This window comes from Thalia democratica, chromosome 3 (genome assembly GCF_965202585.1).
Source record: "Thalia democratica chromosome 3, ktThaDemo2.hap1.1, whole genome shotgun sequence".
NCBI classification, from domain to species: domain Eukaryota; kingdom Metazoa; phylum Chordata; class Thaliacea; order Salpida; family Salpidae; genus Thalia; species Thalia democratica.
The window spans coordinates 46,044,202-46,059,731 of record NC_139167.1 but is presented as its reverse complement, the minus strand read 5'-3'; the positions used below and the strand labels follow the sequence as shown (position 1 = coordinate 46,059,731).

The 15,530-nt window shown below is 28.6% G+C and overlaps 1 protein-coding gene across 2 annotated transcripts in view; it reads left to right on the top strand.

Annotated features, from left to right (window-relative positions):
• Nucleotides 1-15,530, top strand: part of LOC145831777 (protein O-GlcNAcase-like) — a 52,826-nt gene that overhangs the window by 25,557 nt on the left and 11,739 nt on the right. For both annotated transcript variants that reach the window (XM_082939113.1, XM_082939112.1), the window contains exons 8-12: nt 1,159-1,319; nt 2,693-3,043; nt 3,282-3,692; nt 9,969-10,143; nt 10,317-10,373. In XM_082939113.1, coding sequence (XP_082795239.1) covers nt 1,159-1,319; nt 2,693-3,043; nt 3,282-3,692; nt 9,969-10,143; nt 10,317-10,373 — 1,155 coding nt within the window. The remainder of the gene's footprint in view (nt 1-1,158; nt 1,320-2,692; nt 3,044-3,281; nt 3,693-9,968; nt 10,144-10,316; nt 10,374-15,530) is intronic.

Below are 15,530 nucleotides of genomic sequence, written 5' to 3'. Positions count from 1 at the left end.
TTATCACGTATTTAATTATTATGTAATTTCAATGGAGAACTAACTTATAAAGTTTAGTTATTATAATATCATTAATTAGTAAAAATTGTTTAATACAAACATTTGTTAAAAAAAACACAAAATTATGGTCTAAATATTGTTTTTTAAAACTAAGAAAAAGAACGTTGTAACAAAAAAAATCTGCTCATATGAAATCTCAGTTAAATGTTAAATTTCAAGCTACTTGTACGACTAAACTTGAATTTTGTACTTTGTATGACGTAAATGAAAAAAAAACAATGCTTTACAAAATAACGAACTTAATTAATTTTAATTATGTTAGCTTTTACATTATACTTTTATTTATAAAATTTCGAACTATAGGATTAACAATAACTTCTTTAGCAACTGTTTATGTTTACATATATAAAAGTAAGTAGTTTAGTAAACAACATTTACTCATATCAACGCCAAGCTACAAAGAAACATATTCTATTTTTTCAAGTTGTTATGAAGATATAAAAGTATTTCGATAGTTTTTGGAAACAATCGGCTTCGCTTTTGTTCGTACAAGTTACCAGCTTCTAAAATTAACCTTTCAGAATAAACAGAAGATGGTGGTGCTAAAAGATACCTTCTTGCAAACCTAGCAAGATGTGTGTAACTTTCTTGTTTGAGTTCCACCAAGACAAGACTTTAACTTCTTCAGCAGATAATTTTTTTTTCAGCCAAAAAAAAAATTCTGTCTCAATCTCTTGATCAACTGAATCTTGTTGCTCACTTTCGTGAGTGTTTGTACTTGTTTCCGATTTAAATGGAGATAGAACAACAAAAAATTTTGAGAACATCCTTTTTGTGTAGTTGAGCTTAAGGTTTATTAAGCGGTACTAGAGGAACTTGACCACTTTACCAGTCTCACGACAACTATAATTTTTAGTTATATAGATGTATGTACCTGTATGTTTACAACAAATAGTTGAATTACTTCAACTTAAATTAGTCTGTTTCGCTTGACTAATTTTATATAAATATTAAAAACACAATAATATAAGTATATAAAACTGAAAGAAGTTGACCGCGCGCTGAAAATAAAGTCTTTCCAAACTAACTGGATCCGGTTCCGATTCTTTTTTTTTTAATTAGGATCCGGTATATCACTAACAAAAGCTTATAAAATAGAAGTTGAAAAAATGGAAAGCTCGGAAGAAATACAACAAAGTAGTTCTTCTACGGTATCAGATGATGACAGCGATTACTCTTCACATGGAAGTCATGGTATAAATCAATCTACATCAAGTTTTATTCATGGAAATTATTGTCCAAATGAAGCTTTCAGCAAGGTAATGAAATAAACAACCATAATGTATGATTTTTTGGCTGATTATCTAAGCTTTTAAAGTTTTGCCATTTGTATTCATTTAGATAAGTCTAAACTTTTATAGTTTCATTTCGCTTAATTAATTTTTTGTGTCATATTACTATTTTAAACATAACCAGTATTTACTTTAAGGCCATAGGGGGGGTCTAACTTTTTTTTTTTTTTACAAAAATTAACTTTGGTCTTTATATGAAAGCTTTAAGTACAAACTACAAGCCAGTTTTTATAGAATTCAAAGATATCATTTAACTTTTGAGATATTTAATTTTTTGTAAAAATTTTCCGATATAAACGTATGGACCGCAAATTTTTCGGGGTCAATTTTCTCGGAAATTTTAAATTGACTAAAAATCTATCTCCTCCTTCATTTTTCAAGCAATCTTCTTCAAATTTATAGGAGACTTTCTTTATAATAAAAGAAAAATTTAACGTTACTTTAAGAGTTTTAGTAATTTAAAAAAATAAAAATTTTATCACAAAAAAAAAAGTTTTTTTTTCAAAAAAAAAATTTTACAAAAAAAAATTTTAGTTCTAAAGTAACTTTTTTTTGTTATTGTATAAAGATTAGACTGTGAAAGTTTGAAGAAGATTACTTGAAAAATGTAGGAGGAGATAGATTTCAAATGAAATAGTCTTTTTTCGCTGTTTCAGTTTTCCCTTCCCATAGGGAACCTATTATGCGGCCCGACTATGACTGTTCATATCTCAAAAATTAACTCGAATTTTTGAAAACGATAAAAAGCATCTTGAAGCTTAGAAAAAATTCTATAAAATCAGATCAACTTGTAAAAAACATGGATTACCCCCCCCCCCCCCCCCTATGGCCTTAAATACCCTTTTATTTTATAACTGCCAGTATTTATTTCGGCCATCATCAACAAGTTGAGATGTTTGGCCATCATCAACAAACATCTCAACTTGTTGATGATGGCCGAAATAAATACTGGCTAAAACTGATCAAACGAGCGCAGACTATAATCTCACAACAAGCTGACAATGTCTGAGACGTTGAGCTGTGAATGATTAAGCTGTGTCATTTTTTCAACTTTACCCACAAACGGTCGCTTCAGTGCATTGTACTTAAGCCCGCTTGTTTAAGATCACAATAGCGGTTTCTCGCGACTATTCCTGCCTGATGAGTCCTAATAAGGACGAAACCGGTCGTAGGATTGTCTCGGATGCTGTTGTTGTTGATCTTGCGGTAAAGTTCATTGTTTATTATTTTATAACTGCTAATATTTATTCCAAAGTAAATTACATTCCTTCAAAATATGAATTAAGTTTTGCAAACGTGAGTATATGTAATGTTTGAACTACGTATTTTTTATCTTGTAGGCATTACACGATTGGTTACCCGTATTTAACCAAACCCGACATATTGAAACTAAGTTTGTTCCTCGCAGTGGGTCTATACCATCTTTACCTTCTCCTTTGGTCAGTACTCAATGTGCTCTGCAGTCATCTGTTGCTCCTATCACTTGTTTCGCAACTCCACTCGCTTCTTCTCAAGTTCAGCATACTAGTTATTCCAGCAACATTATGAAAGAAATAGAATGCAAAAGAAAAAAATCAGTTAAAGACAGTTTAAAAAACAAAAAGGTTGCAGATGACGATGTCGCAATGAAAGATGTAATGACATCATCAATGAGTTCTGACTCTAAAGAAGATGATACAAAAATTATGCAGGTTTAAGTTGATCTATATTTAAAGCTTCTTTAATCACCAGATAAAACAGTTTTAAATAATTGTTTTTTTTTATTGTCCAGATATTATAAAAATGTATTACAATAGAAATATTAGTTCAATATACTTACGAACTTTAAGTACATACTTAGTAAGCTTATTACTCTTAGTTTTTTCATAAATAGTTGTGTCTATAAAGTTTTTCATGTTATGCTTATCTAGCATTTTAAATATGTTTCAGATTGACACCGATCATGAAATTTCTAGTCAGTATACTGTAGATTTCACGATGCAAACAGACGACAACTTACAAGTTCATAATGCCAACGATGACAACATTTCTATTGAAACTACAGCAACAAACAACTCCGTGGCCGGTAGCTGCCTTAATAACGCAGCTAGCAACGATATTGTAATGGAAGCACTTACGGATTCAGGTCCTTCAACTCCTCAGCAGCCTGTTTCCCACAATGATGAAGATTATGAACCTGTGACTGTAAATGATTTGCATGTTCTAGCCGAGTGCTTTTACTTGCCTTATGAACACGGAAAGTTTGGTTTAGACATTCTTGACAGTTTTAAACGCCTAAAAGGCGAGGCTTCGAGCATGTCTCGGGAAAAGGACCGAAGATCAGAAGCTTTTGTTGATAAGGTACATTTTTTGTACCCAAATTATTGATATTTATGCCTAATATACAGTTAAATATAAAAACTATACTCTATTTAAGGTTATTTTGTAGTACTTTACCTTTTTTTTCCGTTTTTTTTTTAATTTAAGAGATATTATATTTACTTGACTATCTCTAACTAAACCTGATACTTACTGAATTAAAAACTTACTTACCTGACATAACAAAATTAGAATTTAAAGTTTTTTTCTGTTTAAAAACTACTGTAATAAACTAGTTCTACTAACGTTTTGTAAGGACAACGATTTTTTTATTATTTCAAATGCTATATAGTTGTAAAACTTTAGTACAGTCACCTTTCACAAATCTACTCACTATTTTGTTAACGCATTTTCGTTTAGTTACGCATATTATAACTCAAAATTACAAAAGTTGAAAAGTTTATAATATAGTAAATTTGTTGTGTGTTTTGAACTAACAATATACATATTTCTTCATTTGATTATATAAAAAAAATAGGTTTATACGACCTCATCAGTAAAGCTAAATTTTATTAACAGTGTTTAACAGAAATTAAAAATTTCAAAATTTTATATTTATCATAATGTAGTAATAATGAAGGTTTTTTGTACAGTAAGTTAAGTTTGAAAAAATACGCTGATCTTGTTAGTTTAAGAATTTATGCATTTTGAAAAGTTTGGAAAGGTTGTATTAGAAAAATGTTTTAAACTGTATAACAAAAATGTTTTAAACTATTCGTGTTCCCGGCTTAATTTTACTTTGATTTAATATTTAGTTAGTTTTAGTTTTGCTAAAAAAGTATTTTTGGTTATGAATGCATATATTTTGTCTTTCTCTTTTGTTGTTTAGTGTTATGTTCTTGCCTAATTTATCAATTTCTATTTTTTGTAAGTTTCAAAGTTTGCAGCCAAATTTAGTATTGAATTTTGATTTTTTCCTTCGTAGTATTTCCCATTTAATTTTATAGTATCTGTTGTTATCTTTTTAATTCCAAATATAGTTTGCCAGTTCTGTTGTATGTCTTTTGTTAATGTTGTTGAATGAAGATTTGTGATTCCTATATCTTTGTTTGAAAATATTTCCTGTAGATCTTAAGTACTCTTTGGTTGTTTTATTAGATGTTATTGTTGCTCTATATATCATGTTTGAAACTAGGCATTGATTGTTTGAAGGGCAAGGTTCTTTGCGGCTATTGCAAATTTTATCTTTTGTGTTGCTTTTATCGTTTATATTGTTTTATTTAAATATTTTATTGTTGTGTGATATTATTTTGCTTCTAAAATTACTTGTACAACTGAATGATATTTTAATTGTGTTGCAGTTGAATATTTTGTTACATGGATGGCTTTCATCGAAGAATGTGGTAATCAGATTTAAAAGTTGATTGCCTATTTTAGAACAAACACTAGACTAAACGGTGGGTTGAAAAATATTTTGTCTCTATTTCTTTGTCTTTTATTTCTTTTAGATGGAGGTTTTTTTGTATTTTAAGGTATCTTTGTAAATGGCTGAAATTAATGCTTTTTGGTATTCACTTTTTACTTTGTTAAAAGATTTTTTATTATTAGAAAGTTTTATTAGTCTCTGTTTATTATTTCGGGTAGTCGGGGGTGATTGGAGTTGTTGTTAATGTATAAATTTGGTGAGTTTGGTTTATTGTAAGGTCGGTAACTTCAGTTTAATATGTTGAAGAATACATCTAAAAAATATGTTTGGAATAATCCGGATTCTATTGTTACTTTAAAGCCGTTTTGTTTAAATAATTTAATTAAATATTTAGCAGTTTTTTCTGCTGATCTCGGTGATTTGTTTCTTATTATACCTAGTCCGTCATCTCTATATAATCCGAATTCATTCTCTGTAAAAATCTTACTTTTTTTAATTTCATTCAGTAAAAATAACCCTATTAAATCGCTTATTTCTGCCCCGTTAAATGATCCCACACTTACATTAAATAACTAGTTTGAACTTACTTTTTCCCAGGTTTGATTTTTATGTGTTAAAATTGCTTTACAAGAGTGTATTATTAGATTCATTTCTTTGTCTGTTATTGGGTAAAATTGTTCAGCGAATTCTAATGCTTTAATTAAATTATATGTAGTTATACTTGGGTAAAATTTAGTGATTTCGAATTTTATGAATCTGTAGTTTTTGTTGATTTTTCGAACCAGTTGATCACTTTATCTGTATTTTTCCATTGGTTTAGTTTAGAATGTTTTCTTATTGTACAGTTAGTTTTATCTATTAAGTTTTATGAGTGTTTATATATATATATATATATATATATAGAACTAAGTTATTTAACTTGATAAATTAAATCTTTCACACTGAGCCCACCTTAAGGGCTTAATTAATAAAAAGGTTTATTTAAAGATGTAAAACTCAAAGGACTCGAGTTTTACATCTTTATATATATATATAAATAGTTTTTTTAAAGATGCAAAACTCAAAGGACTCGAGTTTTGTGCCTATGCACTCATCAGCTTCAAAACAAGTTTAAAATAAAGCACAAAACAAAATACACAAATGAAAGTTAAAAAAGTTTAGCAATAGCTAAATTCTTACGTCATATTGTTTTTGTTTTTTTGTAAACTTTTGCATCTTTGTTTACCAAATTGCTTTTTATTTTAAATTTGAACTGGCTGAAGATTAGAGACAATCTTTTTTGTCTTTATTAAACATATGTTCCGGCATTTTTAAAATCGTCATTTTAATAAGTTATATATATATATATAGTAAAATATTTTTTATTATAGTTTTAAATTAAATTTTTTGAAATATGGAAGAAAGTATTCTTTGTATAAAGTTGATATTTATGAATTTTTTGTTTGTGCCTTTTATAAAGAACCTATTGAACGCTATAGCTTTGCTCTTTATATTTTAGATCTCTTAGCTCCCTTTATACCTTTAAATTAAACAAGGTACAATGTTCGATTCTGCACAATATTTATGGCAGAAAGTTTTATTTAAACTTAATAAATCAATTGTTTTTGCTAGTTCTTTCTTGCCCACTAAGATGCATCTGTTGCCCCTCAAAAATTTATTTTTTTCAATTTTGTTTAGCTTATTTTTTTGTATGTGGCAAATGCCGTAAATAGACAGCACAAAAAAATAGCTTCCTAGCTATAAGCCTGTTAGAGCAGAGCACTTTTGAAAAGCTTGCTTTATATTGGTGTATTTGGAAAAGGTCGTTTTTTTTTTCTTTAACAAAATAACTTTTAGAATATATTATTAGTTATTTAAAAAGAAATTAGATATTTATTAAAATTTTATCACTTTTAGAAAAATACATTAACCACAAATATTTGTTAAGAGTTGAATTTTTTGATTAAAATCGAAATAAAACAAATTACAATATTTTGTTTCTATTCATGATTCTGAGGTTTGGTACTTGCTACCTATCCTCCTCGATAGTTTGTAGATTGCCTTGATATGTGTCTTCATTTCTCGTTACAAAATTGCTGAACAATTTAACACTTCGTTCGGCAGCGTCATTGACTACACTTATGTAATTTACTGTTTCTTTTGTATCTAATTAATCTTTGTCGCTAGTCCATTGTTCTGGTGGATTAATAAGAAAAGAATGACTGCAGTCTAGGATTTAAAAATAAAAGCATGGAATTATTTCCAACAAAGTCTGCTAAATCTCGTTTCTCATTAAACCAGACAGGACGAATAGGTAACTCATTGTTTTTCCTAAATGTTTGGTGCCTATCCTGATTTATTTGATGATTTAAAGCATCAGAAACCTTAGCTTTGACTGGTATGATCATCAAAGGAACTAGTTCTTCAACAAGATACCAAAGATGCTTTTTCATCAAACTTAACGCAGAGGTTGCACATAACTTATCAGTACTTTTGTATTTTTGAAGTGTAATTAACAAATCCAAGTCGTTGCCAGGAGCTGCTAAAGCCACAGTACAATTGATCCAGGGGGAAAGGTAGCAATTTATGCAAAAATCAACAAATCGTTTCAGTATTTCTTAACAAAAGGTGTCTGAAATAGTTTTTAATGAGTTCTATTGTGAAAGCAAAACTATTTTAAGAACGTAAGTTACCTAGCTCGTCCATCTAGCTTTAGAAACAGCTCGAGGACGTTGAGGAGTAAAACCTTGCGAGGGCAGAAGTCCAATGTAACTTAAGGCTAGTTTGACAACTACTTTATAATCATCAAGCAGACAAGGCAATTGTAAATTTTGATAATTTTAACGAATTTTAGAAGCAACTTCTAAATTCAAAACATAATTTATATCAAAGTGTTGCAAAATATTTTGCCAATGATTCTTGAATTTTTTGAAGATTACTATCTCTGATATTTTTGATTTTTCTATGGCTTAAAAACTAAAAACGTTATTTAGTAGCAGCTCTAGTACATGATGTTTGCAAGCTAGCAAAAATATTGGATTGGCTTACCAAGACTTTTTTGAAATGTCATACAAACACCTTTGTGTTTCCCTATATTAGAGTTGGAAGTGTCAAAATCCATACCATCAATGCAGTTTACACAGTTTTATTCTTGAAGAAGACCCAATACTTTATTACAGATGTTTCGCCGTAAATTTTTTTCAAGTTCTTTCCTAATCAAGGAACTCCTAGAAGCTTATGTTGTTTTTTGAGACAGAAACAGACAAGCGGTTGCCACTCTTTGAGTAAAAAAATGCCGTTAGTGACCTTTTAAACTGTCTTAAGTAATTCTGATTTTTTTTAAATACCTAAAAAAATTTAACTAACTTTTCAAAATTTCAAAAAGTCAAAAATTTTAATAAAACTTGGGACATCCTGATTTTAAAAAATAACTTTAAACTGTCCTGAGTTAAACATAAGTTCACTAAGTTATACTGTGGAAACCCTGTAGTGTTACATGAACGAAGTAACTTAAAATAAACTAACTTGTTTTTTGATGAAGCCTTTTTGTTAGTATATTTTCGTAGGTCCTTTTTCAAGAAACCATTATCTACTCTTTCACATTTTTTTAGGTCAATTTTGAGCTATTTTGTTAAATTTGACATCAAAAAAATAAAGTGCACTGCACAAAAGGAGGTTGCAACTCTTTACTTTACAAAAGTTAAATTTTATATATTTTCTAAGAGAAGATGTATTTTAAATGGAGTAGTCTTTTTTTTTGCTCTTTTATTTTGCTTCTACTTTAAAAAAACTAATGAAATTATAAACTTTGGTTGTTCATATTTAAAAAAATATGAATATTTTCAAATAACTGTAAAAAGAAACTTATAGCTTGGATAAAATTCTACAAAGTAAAGCTTACTTAAAAAAACCCTCGTTTATCTTATAAAATTACGATATAGAGCATAATTTTCAAAAGTGTTCTGCTTTAACAGGATTATAGCTAGGAAGCTATTTTTTTGTGCCGTCTATTTATATGATTTACCTTGATACAAAAAAAAGCTAAGGAAAATTTCGAAGTCGGGGCAACAAATGCACCCTATTGCTACCTAGAGTTAATATTGAACTTCTCTTGTATGGTATTAGAGAAAGATCTTTTTTAATGCCATGCAATTAGTTGGGCAAGAAAGAAAGTAGAAAAAAAACTTTTTATACACATAAACAATTTTTATTAAAAAAGCTTTTCACATATATGCAACTTGAATGAAAACTATTGTTAAAACAAAAAAGTAGGAAAGTCCCCTATACTGTATTTAATCAAATTCATTATTAGAAAATAGCCAATATAGTAGGTATATTTTCTACATCTCGTTTAGTAACGTTCTCTCGTTTAGTTACATCTCGTTTAGTAACGTTCTCTCGTTTAGTTACACACTTTTGCTTTGGACACAGATTCATGTGCGTAGATTCGAGAGAGGTGACTGTAGTATGGTTAATTTTAATAATAATGATTAAATTTTATGTAACAACAACGGTTGTTTTATTTTTGTTTCAATATTTAGTTGTAAAACTTTAGCATTTTCAATACTAATAATGATGTTCAAATTTTATGTAATTTAAAACAAACTATTTAGAAGAATTTATTTTATTAGTTTTTTGAATTATTTCTTCACACTAAATTATATCCTTTTCAAAGGCAGAATAAATAAAATTGTTTCGTTTGTCATTTTTCCTTTTGCCTGAGAACTTTTCATAATACTTACGTTTTTTGAGGAATTTTCTTTTAAAGCCTTAGTTGTAAAAGGCTTGTACAAAAAAGAATGTTGAAAAGCTTAATATGTGATGCTTTTTTTTCTATTAAATTAATCACATTGACTTATAAACTGTATTTGTGTTTTTTAAATTTCACTAATTAATCAAGTAACGTTTTTAAGGCTTTGCAATGGACAGAAAAAGCATCTGAATTCGATACAAACTGTCAAGTGGTAGTTGATGCATTTAATAGAATCATAAAGTGCCGAAACAGAGCATTACTTTACGACATATTTCCTTACATATCAGACATGAGAGGAATTCTAAGCATGCTCAGAACCTATGTAAAATGGCTTGGTTTGTTGAATAATAACAACTATTAGATTATAGTTTATTTTAAAACCAGACTGATTTATTTAGTGAAATTAGATTTACAAAAAAATTAATGACTAAAAGTAACCTAATAAGAAAAGTTTAAGTTATTATTTACATAGTATCCGAGTAAAAAATTGTGTAACAAATATCAACAGGTAAGGCAAATGTTAGTACGGTTGAAGAAATCAGCGACAGCTCTTCACATATAAGTGGTAATTTTTAGGCTGACTTATGACTTTATATAAGCTTCTTAAAATGTGAAGCTCTCTAGCATTTTATAGTTTAAACCTCAATATAATTTATAACTATGCAACTATATTTATATTTAACAACATGAAGTTTTGTATGTCTACTTGTTACATTAAAATGTAGTTATTTTTTTGTTTAACAATGGTTTAAGTTGTATTAACTATTAATGATTGTCCAAATTAGAGTGTTTTTATCTTATAATTTATATAAACTATGTTTTGAAAACTTTATTACTTAGGCATCTGATCAAAAAAAAATTACTTGAAAGTTGTATCATTTTTTTATTTAAAATATACAATTTAGATTTTAAACAAACAACAAAGTAGTTGTTTTTTAAAAAAATAACAGTTCTTTATTTTAATGTGGGAACTATGTTGCACCTCTAAAAAACGTTCTGTTGGCTTGCATTCTTTAACTTATTTCTAAAAACTAAAAAATATGAATGTTATTCAAAACAAATGTTTTACAAAAACTACAGTTGAAAGAATTTGATGTTGTTTATTGTTTTGGAATATGTTTACGCTTATAAGAAAAATAAAAAAGAAAACGTTACAGTCAATCTTTTTTATTATGTTTAAATTGAGGTCATTCATCTTAAAATCGTTCGAAAATGGTATTTTAAGCATACACTCAGATTTATTGACAATATCTTTGGTATGTACCTGTTATTATGGCCACACCGACATAAAATCGATTGTGAAAATAAACATTCGTTGAAGTTTTTTTAAACGAGTCATTAAAGGAATAAAAAAAAGTTTATAAGGAGAAACATTTTTGCAGCTTATGTAAAAAAGACACTTAGTGTTCAAGAATATGTCATTTATGTAAGTTGCTCCCTTTAAAACTGGGTTTTCCAAATTTATTTTCATTATTTCACCTTTTGCACAAGTTTTAGAATTATTAGCCCCTAGACTAAATATAACCTATCTACTATTTAATTACCCATTTAATTTTTAAAGTTCCTAATAATTATCGCCCTCTGATACCTAAATTCGCAATTAAAGGGGCAATATTTCCCACTCTCGGAAATCCTAGTCTGAAAAGAACACAATGTAAATGTTTTTCATTGTTTTAAATTTAAAGTATCTTACACCGGTAGGAAACAAAATATGTTTTGTTGTGTTGTAGTTCATCTGTGTTGAGTTATTTATGTTTTTTATCGCATATTAGTTTTAGGTTAGCTTTTGTTTGTTGTGTAGTGTTTATAACAGCTCCTTGTATATTGCACTTATAATTTTGTAATAAAAAAATTACATATTAAGTATTATTCATTTAATACTTACAATTAAGCACCCACTCAATAAACCCCGACAACAATACCATTTTCATACCCTATAAAATCCATACCGAACGCAATTGAGGTATACAGCTAATGATTTTGGCTTTAAAGTCTACACTGACGGCTCAGCATTTGTCTGCATATTGTATGAATTTAAGGTCACTAGAAGAATTAGCTTTTGCCTGAGGTGTAAAAAAAAACATACGGCGAATAACGTGCCCACTTCTAATGCTTTTGGGAGAAATAAAAGGAGATTACGAATTTGAGGCAATCGGGTGTGCCGTTAATTTATCCAGCTACCATGTTTACGGACACCAAATCATTATTAATTGTTCTTATATTAATTTTATTTTAGCCTACTCAATGGCTTATACAGGGTTGCCAAAATACCTGGAATTTGAGAAAAAAAAACCTGGAATTGTGAACAAATATCACTAAAAAATCTGGAAAAACTTGGAATTTTAAACCATTTCTACATGTAAACTAACAAAATTTTGATTAGATACAAAAATTCTACCATCAAGATAAAAAAAATTTAGTAGTATCGTTAAATTTTTTTTTGATTTAAAACACATTTACAGTATATTTTCAATGTTGTTATAACAGTGTTTTATACTTAAATTTATTTTATAATAAAAATGGACCAAAAGTATGTTTTTTAAACCTGAAAAAGTTCAGAAAACCTTAATAAAATTCACTAAAAAGCTTGGCAGCCCTGTTTATACTAAAAGGTAACTGAAATTGTAAACATTCAATAAATTTTAAATCGCAGCAAAATATTAGGAAATTAAATAGCTAACTCTGTTTACAAAAAGGCTTCTTCTAAAAGTAAGTAACCGCAATGTATAAACTGCACAAAAGTCTAAGATCAACCTATCCAAAATGAAAGAACGGCAAGTTTGTAGTATGTACAACTTCAAAAGGTGAATGTCAGATAAAAAAAAGGAGATCAAACTCTATTTGTAAACTTACGTATTGAAAAGTAAAAAGGTGGACGGTCTCTAAAGCCTCTTAGATAGATTTGTCCTATTTGCAACAAGGCACTACAGGATCTTCAGCTCTGGTTGCAAAGATGTCCGGCGACAGATAAAAAACATTTTTTATGATTGTTCAAGGGCATTGGATTACCTAACGAGTGGCACATATTTGTTTTGTAAATCTAGTTTGTTTAATTATATTTTGTTTTAAATTATCTACAATCATGTTTCTGCTTTAAGGGAATGGGGCGGAAGGGAGTATGGGATTTTTTTATAAAAATAACATTTGCTCGTATATGAAAGCTTTAGACAGTTTTAATTGAAGTAAGATAATTTTCAACTTTAGAGCAATAGTAATTTTTGTAAAAAGCTTCCGATACATATGTATGAACCGCAAATGGTTCAACACAAGTTTTCTCAGAAATTTAAAAAAACCCATCTTCTTTATATATTTGAGATAGAGACGTTTGACTTCCAGAAAATATTCTTTATATAGTTTAGAGAAAAAAAAATATTTTTGTCTTTTTGGTTTGCGCCACCTTTCATAAGAAACCTAGTTAACTGACGGATTTCGATTGTGATGTCTCAAAAGTTACTTTAAATATTGTTAAGTGGTCAAAAATATCTGAAAGCTTGGATAAAACGCTACAAGATAAGATCAACTTGTAAAAAAACAATGTGGATTCCTCCATACCCTTAACATACCTTAGCTTTTTTTGCCCATAAAGGTAATTATTTAAAGTATTTACCTTTTACCAGAACTAGAAATTATTTTATTTAGCAACAATATGTTAAAGCTATTGTCTGAGAAAAATATATTTAAAGGTTTTTTGATGTATAAAACGAAAGTAACAGCAGTTTTACTGTTAAAATTTTGGTTAAAAGTTAAACACCATATATTTTAAATGAAATATTTGAGTTAGTTGCAGCTTTTTATTTTGTTTAAAAAAAATTGAAATCAAATTACTTTTTCGGATTGTTAGTTTAAGACTAAAACGTCTTAATAACTCTTAGGAGGACTTCTTTTTGTTATATATTTTTAATATTAATTTTGTAAATTTTAACTTATTTTTTAGAAGTTAAAAACTAAAATTTTATTACAAGAAAAAGAAAAATCTTGAAAAGTACTTAATTAATAAAACCAGTATTTATTTCTGCTATCATCAACAAAGTTGAGATGTTACTTGCCATCAATAATTTTTTTCTTCAACTTTCCCTTCAGTACTTCTGTACTTTGGGAGCGGGTAAGAATGACACAGCTTTCATAGTCGTCAAATAGACACGGTGCGTCACTTTGGCACAACGACAAAATGACACGGTGCGTCACCTTGGCACGATGCGTCAGTTTGGTACGGAGACAAAATTACACGGTGCGTCACTTATGCACGGCGACAAAATTACACGGTGCGTCACTTTGGTACAGCGACAAAAAGACACGGTACGTCACTTTGGCACAGCGACAAAATGACACGGTGGTTAATAAAGGAGGGAAGGATTTGTTGTGAAACTTTAATCTTCATTGGTATGGACAACGATCTTATTTTTCTAGGACACTTTTCGGTTTCCTGTCTTCTAACCGGTTTTGTAGAATCAGCAACAATCACATTGATTAACTTTAAAAACAAAGAAACAAAATTAAAAACAAAAACTAATTTTTGATTGTGACTTCATAAAATAAAGTGAAACACGTAATGTTTATACCTTCTATTGTCCACCGTCGTACTTATAAACAACATACTCATTTTTAAGCAGTAGTAAGGTGTTAGGTGTGCTTAAAAGCTGTGCTTAATAAACAACAAATAATTATTTGTATGTTTAGTTTTGAAGAAGTTTAGTTTTGCTTATAAGTTAGTTAATCCATGCTATAGTGACGCACCGTGCCTAAGTGACGCACCGTGTCATTTTGTCGCTGTGCCAAAGTGACGCACCGTGTCATTTTGTCGCCGTGCCAAAGTGACGCACCGTGTCATTTTGTTGCTGTGTCATTCTGACACCAACCCCTGTACTTTACCCCGCTTGCTTAGTCATAAATGGCGGTTTCCTGCGATTATGCCTACTTTATGATTTCTAATAATGACTAAACCGGTCGTATGTTATCTCGGATACTGTTGTTGCTGGCCGTGTTGTGAAGTTCGCTATTTATTATCAATTAATAAAACTAATATACAAATAACTTTTATTAAACTTACTCTAAGTAAGACCGTTTTGTTGAAATACAGCTACTTAGAATAAAATAACACTACAAAACAAACAAAAAAAAAGATAATAAATGATTTTAAAAAATGTAACAAACAAAATGCTTTAGTACAATACAAATACATTTACTAAACACAAGATTAAAAAAAGCCTACAAAAGTTATATATATAAATATACAACTACCTAAAACTTTTTGAGAAATGAAAAAAAGTTAAGTAAAACTTTAGCTTGTTTTTTATCAAGTTTTAAATTTATAAAAAGTAGTTGTATTTGTTTTAGAAATAGGGATGAGTTTTTAAAAGTTGGTTAATAAGAAAATAAAAAGATTATTACACAAGGTCAACAAATAAATAAACTAAATAAAAATTACTAAAAATTAACTTAAAAGATTCCTTAGGGTACTGGTTCACTAGTTCATTTATTCTATTAGTTATTTATTCTTTATTAGCAGAAACTATATACTACAGTCTTTTTAATTACATCACAATGAATTTTTATCAAGTTTAAGTTTGCTTTAGGTTTTTTCCAAATAACATTGTATTTGCTATTACCTCTGAGCTGTTTCCACAAGTAAAAAGTTAAATGAAAAGTTAATTCAGTTCCGAAGTTTAGTATCTAACATTGTTAAAAACTAATATTCTAAACATCTATTACAAAAAAGAAAAAC